Source organism: Amblyomma americanum, chromosome 1 (assembly GCF_052857255.1).
Source record: "Amblyomma americanum isolate KBUSLIRL-KWMA chromosome 1, ASM5285725v1, whole genome shotgun sequence".
NCBI classification, from domain to species: domain Eukaryota; kingdom Metazoa; phylum Arthropoda; class Arachnida; order Ixodida; family Ixodidae; genus Amblyomma; species Amblyomma americanum.
Genome location: NC_135497.1, coordinates 258,412,771 through 258,430,070, shown reverse-complemented (window position 1 = coordinate 258,430,070; position 17,300 = coordinate 258,412,771). Strand labels below are relative to the sequence as shown.

At 48.2% G+C, this 17,300-nt stretch overlaps 1 protein-coding gene across 14 annotated transcripts in view; it reads left to right on the top strand.

Moving 5' to 3' along the window:
• LOC144114996 (GTPase-activating Rap/Ran-GAP domain-like protein 3) overlaps nucleotides 1–14,077 on the top strand; it is an 811,635-nt gene extending 797,558 nt beyond the window's left edge. For 7 of the 14 annotated variants that reach the window (XM_077649106.1, XM_077649104.1, XM_077649101.1 and 4 more), the window contains 5 exons: nucleotides 1,390–1,470; nucleotides 1,629–1,747; nucleotides 2,574–2,688; nucleotides 5,437–5,618; nucleotides 6,789–14,077. In XM_077649106.1, the coding sequence (XP_077505232.1) occupies nucleotides 1,390–1,470; nucleotides 1,629–1,747; nucleotides 2,574–2,688; nucleotides 5,437–5,618; nucleotides 6,789–7,001 (710 nt within the window). In that variant the 3' untranslated portion in view covers nucleotides 7,002–14,077. Of the gene's footprint in view, nucleotides 1–1,389; nucleotides 1,471–1,628; nucleotides 1,748–2,573; nucleotides 2,695–5,436; nucleotides 5,619–6,788 lie in introns of all 14 variants that reach the window. The other 7 variants (XM_077649105.1, XM_077649102.1, XM_077649099.1 and 4 more) reach the window with 1 other exon arrangement.
• The last annotated feature ends 3,223 nt before the right edge of the window (nucleotides 14,078–17,300 follow it).

Genomic DNA, 17,300 nt, shown 5'->3' with positions numbered 1-17,300 from the left:
TAACGCCAGACACAATAGAAGCGGTCTGGGTGTCTCACCTGGAGCGTGGTTGCGTCATTGCAGATGTCAGCCTGTTTTTCAGTTCAGAACCGCTGTTCTTGACAAATACACATACTGTGGGTAACCTCGCTGGCTAAGGTAGAAGAAAAGCAACCTTAGACAACGCACGTGTCATGTGCTTGCTTCCCACCGCTAGCTGAGTCTGTGGGCCATCCTCATGGTTAATTGCTCTTATTCATTTCTGTTCAATAACCAAAATGTTGGAAGTGAGTGCAGCGTTCATTTTTATTGTGTTCGCCCTAGTTCGCTACTGCGCTGTTTATTCGCAAGGTATCACAAACTGATATACAGTCACAATCAATATCGAAGTAATCACTTTGCGGTTAACCTACGGGGACGAAATGCTCTGGCGCAGTTCACAGTGCAGGAAGCCGAAAGTAAATCCATGAGCACAACTCGGCCATTGGTTCTTCTACCTTTCACTGCCATTTTCATCATAAAGTAAGCAATCGTCGCACCTGAAAACACTTATTGGTCTTGCTCAGCTGGCTCAAAAGCCATTAACCTCGTATTGATGCTGATTGTACATACCCTACTCAGGCTTGTTCGATTAGCTGCAATCTTCAGAGCCTAAATTTTTTCTATATCTCTAATCTAATCTCTTTTTTGTAGGACACATCAGCTGCAAAAACACCTTTTTTTCTGCTGTTATGCTTTGTTGCTACTTAAAACTCTGCACGTCTTGGTGTCGCCTTCAAGTCAATACAAACCGTTTGATTCCTGTGCGCGCCGTTGTCGAATTCCTGACGAAGCATTCGGGCACCAGCTTCGTTTTTGCTAGCATTACTAATGTTGAAAGCAATAGTCATCGACGGAATCGCTGGACACCAACAGCTCCAAAATTGACACATTTTATTAACCGTTTTGTGTTCGTGGTTGCACGACGACCATCACCGGGGCGCAAATCACAAAACGTATAGTCTTGTGGGCGGTTGTAACGTTTGGTAAAATTCATCATCTTTTTCTCCTTGCTTCTCATCGTACACTTAAGGAAAAAATCTAGGCTGAACAGCTAAGCAGACTTCAATCGCAATGCACTATTCGAATGAGTTAGGGCAGAAGAGAGCAAAGAGTTCGAGAGTATGTTTGCGAAGTTTGTGAAGTTGCTGAACAAATTGTTACAGAGCGCAGCGAACGTATTCCCAAGTACAGTGAACCAAGAAGAAATATTCCACCTACCAAACTCTACCTCTGAGCGCATCAAACACAGGATGATGTTCCCGGCGCACAATTGCTCTAGGTGTTCCTTTGAGAAATGTGCAGTGAGAAACACAACGAGGCCCACATATCACAAAGCCTTTATAAACATATCTTGATTTTTATTTTCAGATACAACACACTTCCAGAAGTTGAATGATGAGAACACTACGGAATTCGACTTCCAGTGGAACGCTGTGCCTGACAACATCGGTAAGGAAATGTTTGCCATCTTTCAGGAACAGCTGCCAGGTTGTTACAAAATCAAAAGTTTTTGTTGGCGGACCCTTGCTTTGGCGTTTTTCGTCTAACCGATTCAATACTTGAGTTTGACAAAACTGCAAGATTGGGCTTACTCTCTTGTTTCACAGTGTGCGTATTTCCGTACATCATGGCCTTCACGTATGAGAGTATCGAGATTCGTCTCATCATCAACGGAAATCTCGTCCACAACATGGTCATGCCCAAATTGAAACTCATCACTTCCAAGGTGAGGAAATATGTGCAACTTTTTTGTTCTTTTTTCACATTTGTGGCTCATGCAGCAGAACATTGCGCGGATAAATTATGGCTGATGGAATCATGCATTTCCTATGAGCCTGTTAAACACGCGCATCCTTCAAAGAGGTTTATGACATCTCGCTATTTTAACAAAATGCATTCGATTCTCATTTCGTTCCAGTTTCCCTTTGCGAACCTCTTTTGACAGGGTAGAAGCAAAAGGAAAACGCTTTGCAAAGTCGCGTGCTGTTAGTTCCAGCAGAAGCTTAACATGCGTGTTAATCGCGCACTCTTTGCTTGACCTACTGCCAGTTATCAGGCGGACGCCTTCACTGCAGTCCAAGTCCAGCTTTCTCGGGCAAAAAATCTGACAGTTAAAAAATTTTAAGACACTGCTATATAAATTTTGAAAGTAATGGTTCATTATTCTGATCCGTAGCAAAATATTTCTTCTAATGTGTTTCCAGCGATCGCATCGAACATTTAAGACTGCCATAGAAAAACAATGGGGACCGCTTTTGACGATAGCAAAAACGTGAATAGAAAAAAAATACACAACTGTCGTCGGGTGATCTGCGGAGATATTGATTGTTATAGTGAAATCTTACATTATATGAAAAAATAGCGTTAATAAACGGTTACCCGCTCAAAAATGTTTTTGTCCAGAATTGCTGGGTATGCGTTTGTGCTGGTGTCACCAGCGGCGGGTAGCGTTGCTACACAGCCGCCGCGCTCTGCGTATTTAATTTATCCCCCGTCCGCCGTGGGAATTTACACCCACCTATTTTTATTAATGTAACATATCCCCGTTTCAGAGTGACATCTTCTTCGTGAGCACTGCACCGGAATTCTTCCAAGTCCGGAAAGAGCGCATTAAAGAAGACCGCATGGAACGCGATTCCAGCGTGTCGCCTCCATCCTCTCCTCATTGTGAGTGTGCGTGCTGCTTTTATCTTCTTCTGTCCCGACCACGTGGTACCGTTGCGGGCTGAGAGGCGATAGTGCTCGTGAGTCGAGTGGACGCCTGTAAAATAGTTCAGTCTGCAACGTCTTATTGCTTTGGTTGCATAGGCCGCAGTACTGCAACGAAGTCTGCGTGTCAAACCACAAACCACTCGACCACGACCACTCACGTCCACATCCTCAGTCGGCGTGCATGCTTTTGATATGGTAATCAGTAGCGCTATAATTCGAGTTCATTCCTTCTTGGCTTCGAACCCAGCGCTTTGGACCACTGTAGATCATGCACGGTGGGTGAACAGCGCCACAAAGGCGGGACAAAGGCAAGACGAGCTTTGTTGCATTGTTCACCCACCATGAATGCTTACCAACTCGCCCAGATCTCAGCTTTGCTCGCTAGATCATGGCCTGGATATGCTTTTGTGTCGCATATCTCGGCTACTGCAAACTGACCGTCGCAGGTGTCACTCCTGCTTTCTCTGAGAGTGGTTTAGAAGCGCGGATTTGTGAAGTCAGCGCAGGCCCCTACTTCCCGTCGTTGTTCACCGACATCAAAAAGTAGTCTCCCGCGCCTACGGGCACTTTTTTTTTGCAGCAGTCGCTGCATCTAATGTAGTTCCAGCGCTCCTCACTCTCTTCAGCCTTTCGCCCGCAGGTCACCGGACCGACGCCCATGGCCGTTTCGTTACGAGCATAACCGCTTCGACTGATGCACGTTCCCTGTATGCTGGCTGTTGGGCGAGAATAGTCGAGAAAGTGGCCCGAAAAGAATTCCTGGAAAGTGTTTGCGCACATGTGGAACAAAAAAACGTGACATTGACGCCACTTTCGATGGTTATCAATTGAGTGCAATATGGTGGCGGTGGTGGTGCTTCGTTTTGACATGGATGCATATTTGTCGAAGACCATCTTAGCACAATGTCAGCATGATTTGTACACAGCGAATCCAGGTGCAATGCTAAGTTACATGCATGCTGCTCTCGCCAAGGGGTCAAGCGGTTGGCCCGAAATATTGCCTGTGCCGTGGCGTTTTTCTTTCTTCTCCGTACGAGGCACTTTAAATGCAGACATGAAAACGCAGGGGCGTTTTTCATAGCTTTACAAGTTCTAGCAGACATTCAGCTTTTCTGTAGCAAAACACCAGCTTTTAAAAGAGATTTCACTTTGGTTTCTCCAAAGACCAAACGCCTAGACCTGGTTTCCACTCATGGTCAAACGATAAAAGAAACCAGTCCGCGTGTCGGGCCGAGGTAATTTCTGGGTATTCGTTTCTTTCTGCCCAAGCACATCCGCCATGCACATCTTGCTTTGAGACGGGAAGCGAAATAGTCTACGAATTCGAGGAAACCTCGTCATGCTAGTGGAGTGTGGGAGACACGAGAAAGTAAAAAAGGGTGCTAAAAAATGCGCCCTCGAACATTTCTCCCGTGTTGGCAAAGTGTTCTGCGTTTCTTCGCGCCGTCCATGTTAGCGAACAAGATTTCACGCCGCACAGGTGGCACAGAAGTATTCGGTAGCTTAAGCAGTGCTACATCGATTTGACAGCGTTCATCAACAGAAATCATTGGCAATCTGAATGGCACTTTTAAGGTAACTTCAATTACACACTATGCGTTCTGAAAGAATCACATCGTGACTGCCGTCATTAAAAGCAAGGCTGCGTGTCACGTTTTCGCAGCGTTGCTGAGGCGTTCGATCCGTTTTGATTCTTGCTGCTCCTGCTGTAGTTGTTCGTCGATCGAAGCAGCAACGCAGAACTGAGGAAGATTTAGCAGTTTATGCACCCGACACTAACTTGTGTATAATTTTTTATAGTGTAAAAAGCAAGCAAGGAAAGGAGGAGAACAGCTCGTAATCGGCGTTTGAGCGTCAAAAAAAAAATTCAGGGGGCACTTTGTTCAAGTAAAGTGCGGTGAGGCGCAAGGCTTTAGCGCAGTGTTGATGATTGAGTCACTGATGTGTGGTTAAGATGTTAATTAAGTAAACAGTTGTTCGTGAATCTTAAATGCTGGAGACACTGGAGGGCATTTGGGAGGCATCCGTCTAATTCGACGCCTTTCTGCAAACACTCTCCAGCGTCCTAGACAAGGAGAACTACTTATGCGTTGGCAGGAAGCAGCGTAGTCGTTTAGAACGCTCGGCTGCGGAACGGAAGGATGGCGGTTGGAATCCCATCGTGCACAAAGATTTTTTTCTTATCGATTTGAAGAGTGTCACGGACGGACGGACACCGCGTGTATGAGCCATTAAAGGTTTTCGCCTTAACATTTCGATAACCATGACGACGCAGATTCCTTGCGAACACTTGGTTGTGCTCGCGCGCAAAACGGCAGGAACACAAGAGCAGGGCAGGAAGCGCGTGACACTTTCCTGCCTAAATTTCACACGACACAAATCCTAGACGCAAGCCGGAGAGCGATAAGAACATGTTAGCCGGCAGCTTTTTGCGTTACAGCAGGACCAGCAGAGGCAGTCTTCACGCATGTACTCTCTGTCCCCAACCAATGTAAATGCGTGCTGACTATGATAGACTTAAGAATTTGGTTGAAAACAGATGACGCCCCAAGCACAGCGATTATTTATAATGTGAGAATGAACATAAAACAACCGTGCGCAGGTTGCCTAGGCTGGCATCAACTGCTGTCAGAGTGGGAACCCACTTTCTCACCTGCCGCCGAGAGCGCATGCGCTGACCTGCGTGTCCCTGTTTCGTTACAGCGACGGGCAGCACGGGCTCCAACGACGGCGCCAAGCCGCTGCGAGTGTATCGCATATCGTTCAGCTGCCTGACCGGCAACTCCCCATGCGAGAGGCGGGTGCCCACGCCGTCTTTGCCGTCACCACAGCCCCTGCTTGCCACGCCGTCCTTCGGCTCCTCTTACCTGTCGCCCGACTTCCAGGTCAGTCCATGTGACATGTCGGTGCGGCGGACCACCCAATCAAACCGAGCAGCATCGAAGCTCTGGCATTTTCTGCAGTTTTGTCTCTCGGCGTATGCCTTATCGCGGAAGACGTACGCCAGTAGCTCTTCAGCACCACTGTGCTCATCTCAGAAGTCATGCTTATACATTCCTTCCCACCTTGCCCCTTGCGGCTGGCATATCTTTCTTCACTGGCTTGCACGTCAGATATTTCTATTAGGGCACACAATGCAGCCTCAGCCAACACTGCACCTACGGTGTATTTTATTTTTGTTTATTTATTGTCACGTGCCCGTCAGCAGCCATAACTAGTCCTTTTACAGTGGTGCACTCAGAGCAGTGAAATAGAAAAGACCAACGAAAAGAATAAAAAAGAGTAACAAAAGAGCATTAAAACGGTGACGATGATGACAATGACAACGAATGATAGAAACAGTAAACACAACAGTGAGCACAACAGGTTTCGCCTGTAAGGTTTCAGATCTATAATGAAATAATCAGGACCACATGGTGCCATGGTGCTTTACGCACACATCATTCGTACAGTGGGACTTGTTTTGAACGATGACACCTCAAGCACCCGGCTTTGTCGCACGACCCGTCCAGGCACCAGAAGCTCGATCAAGGATGCTAGGTTCAGGCAGTAGGTGTGTGCATGTAAACGTTTGAAAAGGAAGAGAAGGTCCCAACACTGCTGTCTAGTCTCTAAGTCGATTACTCCCAGAGCGTGCAGGGTAGCTCTGTAATCGTCTCGGGGAGCAGATAAGCAGACCAAACGACCAATGACACCCCCCCCCCCCCAAACCTCCTCTGCACATTTTCGAGTTTGGGCGAAGAGGTGCGACAGATCGAATTCCATACAATGGAAGCATACTCAAGTCTCGGCTGGACAAGGCTCCGGTACAGGGCAACATTTCGCACGCAGTACTGCGTAAGACCCTGCATACACGGGTCACCATGCCACGCACGCACCACTGCCCCTTCAAAACGTAGGTCAGAAGGACACAGCGGCTTCGTCTTTGGCTTGTTTATCCTTGCCGCGCCCAGATTGAAACCTATATACACGCACACCAGTGCGGGGCGAGAAGGCTGCGCCAGCCTCGCGCCATCTGGGGCCCGGAGGCGCTCACACGCCGCTTGTCTTTGCAGGAAGGGTCTCGGCTGCGGCCGGACGTGCGTCCGAGCCGCAGCGCGACCGCGTCGCCCGTACCCCAGATGCCGCTTCTGCTGCCCGGATGCCGATCGGTGTCGCCCAAACGCCCGGGACTCCACAAGGACCACACGCATTCCGCGAGCTCGGACTCGGGCCTGGGCAAGAGCGTCAGCTCTAGCCCTCCCCCCAGTCCGCACAACCACGCCTAGCGCTGTGCCTCCTTCGGCTGCGCCACACATCCCTGCGTTCGAGACTCCTTGATCGCCGGAGCCCGGGCACCAGACACATCGGCCGGGCTGCCCTTCGGCCCTCCCTTCCTCCGAGGCACTCGATGCCCTCTGACCCCACGATGTCCTCGACGGGGCCGACCTGTAATCCGCGCGGAGCGCCCCGACGGGCCCACTTGAACTGTTCATCTCGCTGCGCTTCCCCTTCTGCGTGAGGCATCAGTAGCTTCTTACATATAACTGGCTTGGAACCGCCATACCTTCATTTTCACTGTACTTACCGGTCAGCTGTTTTTACTTTAAAAGCAGACAAAGGGTTGTGCTCGGAAGCAATAAAACGCGAACACGCGAGATGTTTCCGGGACGTAATTGGCCGCTTTGTTCTTGCCTAGAGCGACGTCTGCAACGGACTGGATGATTTCACCCTTCCCGTCATACACACAAACGAGCGCGAAAAAGTCTCGGCGGTGCCGTCCTTTTTTTATATTCGGCTCCTTGATAAGTCACGACCATTCACATGTTCTCCACCTGTTCCTCTCGCTTCTTTCATTCTGCTTTCCGCGGCGTTTCGCGCGTCTTCCACCGCGTCCTCACTGAATTCAACTCGAACGGCAGCGCTGTTTGCACGGCAGCAGCCTCACTCTTTAGTGTTTGTGGACGGCGAATGACCGGCCCACAAACCGCCGTGCAGGTGTGGTGGTGAGCAGTTCACGTGGTTTCCCTCCGCGCTTCGCCAGCGGCCCCATGCGCGGAAGAGGCGGCCCCGAGAGTGACCCCTCCAACTATTTCCGCGTTTCTAAGCTGTGTCAGTGTTTGTCGGTGTTTTTTTGCATGCAACTCGCGTAATTATGGCATATATTCAGTGCAAAACTTGTATTAGGCCCCTACCATGTGACCTACGCATGAATGCTGCGCTTTTTTTTTGTTTAGGTTCTCGGATCAAATGTCAGAAATTGTGTAAAAAGTGAGCTCCGAGAACCAAGTTCCCGGAAAGCACTTCGCGCATCCGGTAAAGCTCGTAAGCGCACAAACTTGTGTTCCGTGGCTGGGCGCCAGATAAAAACCCAGGCACACAGTTTCGGGCCGAACAAAAGTTCTGAAAAAAAAAATTAAGGAACACTTTTTCATCAATCACGTAAGCCACGTGAAAAAGCTTTTTGAGCCTCACAGGAAAAGGCGTGATCGTCATATAACCTCTGTGGTTCCACTAGATACAGCCAAAACTTATGTCAGTCTATTTTCGCTGCCAGTCGTAACCGTTTCTTTCCCGCAAATCAAGAAATGCGCAACTTGAGTTCTACTTGTGGCTTTGTACGGTGCGTGTTATTTCTGGCAGCAGCAGAGACGAAGCGCGCAACTTTATTTTAACACTCGCGCTTAAGTCGACAAATCGTTCTGTAGCAGCACTTGAACGCTGGTGTGGTGTCGGCAACCTTCTTTGGTTTTGCGTTACACCGGGAGTAGGAGGTTGCGGAGAAGCTGTCGTGGATGTCGTGTTGCATATGTGCCAGCGCCCTCAAAAGCCTTCGTTTTCTTGTGACCCGCCACTGTCACGTCATGCATGTTTACACTGTTGTTCTCGTCAGTGTCGAAGCTGTCTATGTGTTTCCTCTCCAAAAATGCCTGCAACTATGCCACCCCTGTTACATTATGCCTGAAGAGCCAATGTTGTGACTGTGTTGTTGTTACGAGCGTGTTGTTACGCCGTCATTCCTTTTCTTCTTTCTTCCAAGGCAGCTCAAATACAGGCTTTCAAGCAATTAGCTTATTTTTGAGATTCATAGCCAGTTCATTTGAATTATTTTCTTCATTTTATCGAGGTGATGGCGTTGAAATTAGTTTTTTTTTTTAACTGCTGTGGTGCTGTGAACTCTGCGTTGTGTATGGAGGCTACACAGTCCCGCTGACTCTACTCTTTCTTAGACACTCCAGTAACCAGCTTTATCACTCGGTAAGTTCTTTTTTTTTCTGTTCCTTTCTTTCTCGCTGTCGAAAGCGTCAGGTGAAACGGACCGCTCTTATTCAGCAGCGGACGAGCAAACAGTGATGCGTCAGCAGCTCAGCAGCTATTGACATTGTGGTTAGTCTCCGTCTTGTCCTGCAGTGCCATCCGATTATCGCTCAGTTTCGTATCCCCCTAGAATTAGTTTCCCGTAGGCTAGCTTGCCTCCGTGGCGGCATATTGAAAGCCGCGGCGCGACTATCGGGGCCGGTAGACGCACAGGGGCGAGGAAAGAGCGCGAAGTGCCGGGCCCCTCCCCGCTCCTCTAGGGGCTTGTCGGCCGACGGCCGGCCTTCTATACTCCAGGTCCCTGTGCAAGGAAACCAAAGAAAAAAATACAAGTACACAACACCTGCTCATGCCCGTCATGTGAGCTCATCCAGTGTAAGCCTTACCTTTTCCATAACATGCATCATAACCCATCAGCAATTAGCCCAAGACACACAAACAAACAAAAAAAACCTCACCGGGTGTACGGCGTGTGACACGACTGCCTTTCCCTCCGGCTTCACGCCAGTTACCGTACCGACCAACGGTTCGTGTTATTGTTTCGTCGCTGCTAGCGAGACGCTATGAAGCTGTATATACACGAAGGACATTATGACCATAGAGTAGTAGTTCAAGCTGGTCCTTGTTCTTGCCAGAGAATTAGAAAAACGCACCAGCAATGGCTCACGGGAGGCCGGGCGTTGAACTCTTTTAAGGACTCTACGTGTATAGTGTCTGATTCTAAAGTCAAGCACTCCACCTCGGATGAACTTCGCCAGCCGATTAAAAACTGAGTGCATCGGACCTCTTTTGCGGGCATTGTAGCTGTTGGCGTTATAGTTTGTATAGATAATAGCGTTTCCCTGGTGGTTCGTTGCTTAAAAAAACAATATTTTGGTCAGTGTTGCAGACGTGGGTGTTATGCGAGCTTTGGAACCATTGTTGTGAGTCAAGCTGCGAAACTCAGAAAAAAAAGAAACCCATGTTTAGGCCCGATGCATCTATATGTGCCATTCCCTAATTCAATCCTGTCAGCATGGCCCTGAAGAGGGAACGCTTGCGAACGTTTCAGTGTAACAGAGTAAGATTCAGACCTTATATGAGCACCGATAATAATATCTTCCTGCACTGTTTTGGCCAGTAGGTGTTTTTCTCTTGTTTCCGTCTTCCCACCGGTCTAATTATTCATGCACCCAGGGAGTTGAGTCCCTACCGTTTCAGCCATTGCACACTTCGCAAGTTCTCTGTCCTCTGCCCTTCTTTTATTTGTTTAATTTCAGGGCCTATTTCCCGTAACTGTATTCTATATCGAAAGCCTGTACATGCTCAAGTATGTAAATTTGCGACATTCGTGTGAGATCGGTAGCTTAGAACATTTCTTATGTGCAGCTGTGCAAAACTCTGCGTCTACGGTAGAGCCCGTTTAAAAGGAAGCAGTCTGTGTTTCCAGAGAACCTCGAACCTTTCGTACTCGCACTCTGCAAGACGAGCGAAGCCCTCAGCGACGTGTGAATGTCTCGAGCTCTTGCCTCGTACAGACGCGCACACACACACACCAACAGAGGCGGGCGCCACCTAGTGTGCCGTACGGCCGAGAATGAGTTTCACAATCGCTGCACGGGCGCTGTACGGAGAGAGCAAAAAAAACAAACAAACATGAGCGCGCAGCGCCTGAGCTTCTGAGCTTATTATTTCAAACACTGCGGAAGGGCGAGAAGGGGCCGACAAAACCGATTTTTGTGAACCTGGGGAGGAGTGTACAGTTTGTACAACGTTTTAATATCTTTGTAAAACATCGCACACGTTTTTTGTACAGCGAGTGTGAACACCACCACCACCACTGTAGCTTTCGTCTCGTTAGTGACGTAGAGCTTGTGCACGCGGCCCCTGCGGGCGCGCGCAGTCAGTGGCGCCCTCCGGCGGCACCTTCTTATTTTTCGTTTCACTTGTTCTCTTGGGCGATGCAGAGAAAAATTGTGCATACAAACGAGTACTTATTTATTTTTGTATGCGCGATGCATGTAAATACAGTCGGGACACTGTAGATGGAGGCAGATCGTATTCTTCTGGCGGACTTGGGTAAAATTTTGAAGAGGGGCGATGAGGGAGTAGGGAAGCAGTCGGTCTAACAAAGGCCTGGACCGAGAAGTGGTTGAAGGGCGTTTGGCAAGGAAGCATTCTTCGGTTTTTCCCGTTTAACCTTGCTGTTTTTTTTTTCAGGGTTCGCCGTCTTTCCGTTTGTGTCTCGAACTGGGGGTACAAGCCTTGAGAGTACAATTTTTTCGGGTGATTCAGAGTTTCACTCCATCCCGCACCCACCGCCCGTTGAAGTTCGTTGTTCCTGGGCAGCCTGTTTTCGCGTATCCATGTGTACACAGGGTGTTTTTTTTTCGGTTGCACGAAAGCGTTGATATCCTATTTTTAGTCTTTCTCGTTGGCACGTTTGCCCACTGCACTCAAGTATAAACTGTGCGACCACTCCCCGTTAAAAGTCATGAGACGCTAACAGGCGTCTTAGTCAACTTGATTTTGTTCAAAAAGCTGCAGTGCAACTAAAAGGTCTGTATATATATATAGCAGGTACATATATATATATACATATATATACATACATATATAGATATATAATATCTACTCGCCACATTACGGGAGCGTCATTCGCACGCTCATTTTGTCTTTCCTCTCCCGTGTACGTGTGTCAGCGGATCATCTTGAAAACCAAAAGCATTATTTTGCTGTTCATGAATGATGTTTTGTGCTATATTATTCAACCTGTGTGTAATATCAGCAATATAAGTGGATTCTGCGGAAACGTATGCGGTTTCTGGGGCACTAGTTTGTGATTGAGTGATGGTTCATAATTGCACTTGGGTGTGAAGCCGACTCGCTGCTTTTTTTCTTTTATTCGTTTTAACATTTTATTCATGTTCGTGTTTGATGTGTGACTTCAGATGTTGTCAACGTCCCAAAACAACTACAGAAAAGCGGCACTGTTTTCACTCAAAAAAATAAACCATGTAAAAAAAACACACACACAAAAGAAGAACACTGGGAAGCCAACGTCTGCCGTATCGAATCGAGAGATGCCTCTCGCCTTCTCCTGCAACAGGCACCAAATGAGCACTCGCCGCCGGTTTTGGGCAAGGCGATCTGTTGGCCGAGTTGGTTCCTGTACCCGACAGCGCGGTTGACGAGGCTCAGTAGGAAGGACAGAACACAGGTGCAAGTCAGCGCTGTGCTGCGTCTTCCCTGCTGGGTCACGTCATTTGCGCCGTCGGCTTGGATAAGGGAACCAGGGAGCCGGATTATGGCTCACGGCCCAAACCCGCTTCTCATGGATGTGCTCTCGGCAAGCGCAATGCTTTTTCATGTCAAGGATTGTCTCGAGCAAGCGGGTTAGCTCAGAGTTCACGCCAGGAAGAAATGGAGAGCGTAGCACCGACGCGTAGCCCTCAAAATGAGCACGGAAGCTCTTAATTCCACCAGCTCGAGTTACGGAAAGTGCGCGGACCGCTTTGAAAGCGTGCAGGGAGGACAGGGGGGAGGCAGAAAAGAAATACAAATGAAAATAGAGCTGAAGACGGTCGGCCCAGCCTGCGCCATTCCACGAGGGGGAGAGAAAACGCGAACGAGCGATGAAGGGCCGATTCGTGAATACAGGCTGAAGAAGTGCAGTAGGAGCTACGGCGCCCATTCAATGCACCCCAACTAGGAGCAGCAATGGTGGGGCTCTGCTTGCGAAAGACGGGAGAAGCTGCGGTATCGGACCGTACAAACAGTGCACTGCGGAGTTCAGGGGCTCAGCCACACCGTCACTCTTAAGTAATCCACTCTGCATCCCCCTGTTGCAGCCAAACAGCGCACACACTAAACAATTTCGCACCCTTTAGGGTGTAAATCAGCTGTCCCCAGACGAACACCCTTTTCCAATTGTTCGGTGCTATAAAAGGCTGCAGAGATCAGCACCCTTAAAGAAGGGTGCACTTAATGATAGTTTTGAGGATGTAATGGTTGCACCCTCCTTAAAGGGTACTATTTTTCCATAACACCTCTACGAATGCATGTTGGAAAGGTGCTCCATGTTGATTCACCCATGAAGCAAAAGCCTTGGACTGATGCGCGCCCTCTAAACTTTCATGCTGTGCACCTTTCCTGAAGGGTGCTGATCTCTGCACCCTTTTTAGCACCCAAAAGGGTGTTCGTCTGGGGACAGCTGATTTGCACCCTTAAGGGTGAGAATTTGTTTAGTGTGCTCGCTGATATGGAAATGGGAGAGGGAGGCCAGTGCATTTCCATCAACTGGACAACTATCGCCGCGCTACCTGTTTGCACATAGTTGACCTCCGAGGGTTACTGTAACTATGTGCCACAATTGACATACGAGGATCTGCATGCCTTAACATCGTGAGATCTACGGTGTGCACAAACGAGCAACAGTTAATTCTCGACGACACTGCGCTGTGCCGAAGCTCCCTGTGCGCTCTTTGTCCACTTGGACCGACCTGTGATCCTTCTAGGGGTGTCGCGTTGCACTGACCTTGGCGGAAGAGAGAATTCATTGCGTGAGAGAGACATATAAAAAAACGGCACATGCTGGCGACAGCGCACGATAGCAGCTTTGTACTGTTGGCCGGTGATTTTGTCCCCTGGACTCATTAGATCGAGAACGAGAAGTTACGGTGCGCCCGAGCACTTCGTATCGCGTTAACTGTAGTAATTAATGAAAACCAAAAAAAATAATACCCCAAAAAATTTGTGAATTTTAGTTGTAAAACAGTCGCATTCTCTTTATACGAAAAGCAGGGACAAACCGAAAACAGTGACCGTTGTATTGCAGAGTTATTGGGCTGCTTCTATGCTTTTGACTCCAGAAACGAACTTGGCCGTGTTCAACCTATTTGTTCCGAGCACATGCGCGTTAAAAAAAAAAAGAAACTGCACCTTCCCAAGCTTTGTCACCTCCGTCTGGTAAATGTACATATGTATTTGTGTTTTCATGGCCTTTTGTTTGTGTTGATTTGTTAATGTTTCAAGAATAAATTAATAAAAGCTATGTTTTGCACAATAACTCCTGCTTTGCGGTTCCAATTCTCTTCCTTCCTTTAGCCCGCCACGTCCACGCCGCATTGAGTGGCAAGGAGTTTGTCTTGTCTACCGAGGTGCATGCAAATAAAATAACAAAAAAAGATTAAAACCAAGGGAAAAAGGGGGGGGTATATAATGTTCAATGCGCGCCGCAAGCATGCGCGCTCCGAGAGAGCAAATGACCACCCATGCTCGCTGGCCTCAAGTACAGCAGCATCGCTTACTGCGCCTGAAGCGGGTAAGGCCGCGGGTTGCTATGCAACGCCTGGGCGTTTCCCAGTCTTTGCATCTGGGCAGGACAGGTCAGTGAATGGACACAAGGAAGTGTACACCCCCCCCCCCCCCCCCCCCCCACTCCTAAAAAGTCTTCAAGCCACAGGGTTTGCTTTTAGCCCTGTAGTGGAGCAATCAAGACAGCCACCGAACTGTAAATCTATGCGAAGCGAGAACCCTTGTCCTAGCCTTTCCAGGCCCTTTGGTCTTCAATGATGCCGCGAGTGCTCCTCTAGGCGGCTCAAAGCAGCCCGTACGGCCGAAGACTTTTGACCAAGACTGTACGTACGAAAACACTCTAGGGATGAAGAACCAATTACTATTCGTGCTGCGACCAAAAATTCTCTCCAGTAGGTCAAAATTCCCTATTTAAGGTCCTTTTTCTCCACAGCACGTTGGAAGCTCCGTCAATTTTTGAAAAGTGAGTCAATTTTGGTTGTTAACGCGAAACTTCCGTAAGAATTCTCGTTTCTCCAAATTTTTCTTCTTAAATTTCCTAAAAAATAGAAAAATCTCTGAAGAGAACATCACTGTGGGGGACAATTGGAGAGAAGAAAGATATGAAAACGCAGGGTAAAGAAAAGTTTATTTGCCTAGCACGATATGGCCATTCTTTTGCATCCGGCAAAATGATCGGAAATGGGCGCGCTTCTTCGGAAGAGCACTGAGCAGCTTTGGCAATCCCAGTGACTACACCAGGTCCCAGGGGTATCCAAATCATAGCTAAATATTCTAACATCTTCGAGTACTTGCGAGGGATGTCTGTTGCAAGTCCTTGTTATAGATGTCCTGGCGCGTTATCTGTTGGATATCCCGTTCGAGTGATATTATGGACACTAACTTAGGTGCATATTCTTTCTAAGAGATGTCCCGACTTGTTATCCGGTGGATATCCCGTTCGGATGGTATTACGGACATTTGCTTGAATCACGTCGCATTACCTTTGCATAACGTTTACCACAAAGATAGCAGAGTGCACTCGTAAGTATTTTTTCTGAGAGAAGATACCTGCAACTCGGTCCGCTAGCTTTAATTTCTTGTTTGTGCCATCACGGATTCATAATTGAATGAAATAATACTGCTAAACATGCAAGAGCCCCTGGCTCAAAAAGGAGGGCCTTAGATTTGGAGCATGTAAACTCGTTGAAATTCTTCGTTCTGTGGGCTTATGCTCAATATGCTGGTGCTGCATGACTTCTGGTTTGCAGCGTTTCAGTACTTCGATCTGCGTTTCGCATATGCTTGTTGCTCAACATTTTCGCCCTGACAGCGTGTGATGCTGTACAGATTTTACCCGTAAAACTGACAGCAATGGGTCAAGCAACCACACCACTGCAATCAGCTGTAGTCTTCTTTTTCAGGTCTGAATCGCAGAAAATTTTAATCAGATTTTGCAAAATGTTTTAAAGCGAAAGCTCTACTGGCCCGCTGCCTCGCCGGCTGTGTCCACGTGACTAACCACGTGACTCGCCGTTTGCTTGAAAGGGAGACGGCGCCTCGCAGTTTCTCGCTATAGCCGGGCCAGTGTTTGAGTTCGGCCGTTGTGCGATGGGAGGAGCGAGCGAGGATGCTGGTCAATCTGTGCCGAAGTTGTCTGCGTGGTCCCAGTGGCGAAAACGGCAAGCTGCGTCGGACCATCCTGCTTTCGCTTGCATAACCGGGCCTAGCCGAACTAAGCCGCAGCCATTTTTTTCACGTGAGCTGAGCAAGTTCTTTCTCTCAGGCCTCTAAAAATTCCAAATTTTACCATTATTTGATCAATATGTCCTCGATAAGGCTTATGAAAATTCCTAGGGCCTTACTAAGGACCTCCCTTGTATACAGAAAGTGCGGCCAAAATGATATGTGAGGGACGTCGGCGGGAGATTCCCGCACTTCCTGGGGATATCCACATGTTTTCAAGACTTCGCATTTACATCCACTAGATGTCAGTGCTGTCACTCGGAAGCTGTGGCTGAGGGGCTTTGCAGCCATCGAAAAGTTATGCCTTACCCTTTTTCGGAAGCGCCGCGGAGAATTAATTTGTATAGTACTTGCCCACTTCCTTTGCCTCATTTAGAAAGTCAACAGAGCAAATTCTTCAAAACACATATTGTTGTTGTCCATTGTCTTAGGGGATCAACCAAGGTGGGGTAGATTTAAAATAAGGGAGTAACTGCTCATTAGCAGCCACCAATGAGCACCAAAATGGCTACAAAAAAACACCGATTTACCTCGCTAAACTAAATGCGACATAGGTGCGCCAGCACAATATGTATGGACCCTTAGCACATATTACTTATCACTGTTTTACAAAAAAAAATATATATATAAGCTGCAGCTGGCGCGACGCTATTTCTGCCTTTCCAGTTGGCTGCAGCTGCCTCGAAACCGGTCTGCCACCATTCCACTTGGCTGCAGCTGGCGTGCACGCGCTTCGTTCTTTCCACGCGGCTCCAGCTGCCGACAAGCAGGTTTCCTCCCGCACCAGGACACCAACAGGCATAACCAGGACATATGGCGGCTTCTTCGCTAGTGACCCGCCTAGTGGTAGCGCACGAAAAGGAATGGGAGATGTGCCGGTCTTCACTCTGCCACCCGCGAACCGTCACCAGTCACCCTCTTTTCATCTTTCCTCTGCCACTTAAATTTCCCCCTCGTCTGAAAGTGTACAGGGAGATTTACCTCCCTCCACTTTGACACCTGCCAATAGCGGCAGGTAGGCTTCACTAGGGCGCATAACAGATTTTTCTCTAGTGACCTAGCAGTGCTGACTCCACCTGCCAACCGTGGCAGACGGCAGGTTTTAGGTTTATCGAAAAAAACGTATTAGTATGGGGTGCATTATTTAATTAGTACAGAAGGACGACTCAAGTATAAACTGCAAGGGAGACATTCTGTTGTTAATTGTATATATGGGGCAGATAAAAACATGGCAGACATCAACTACATAA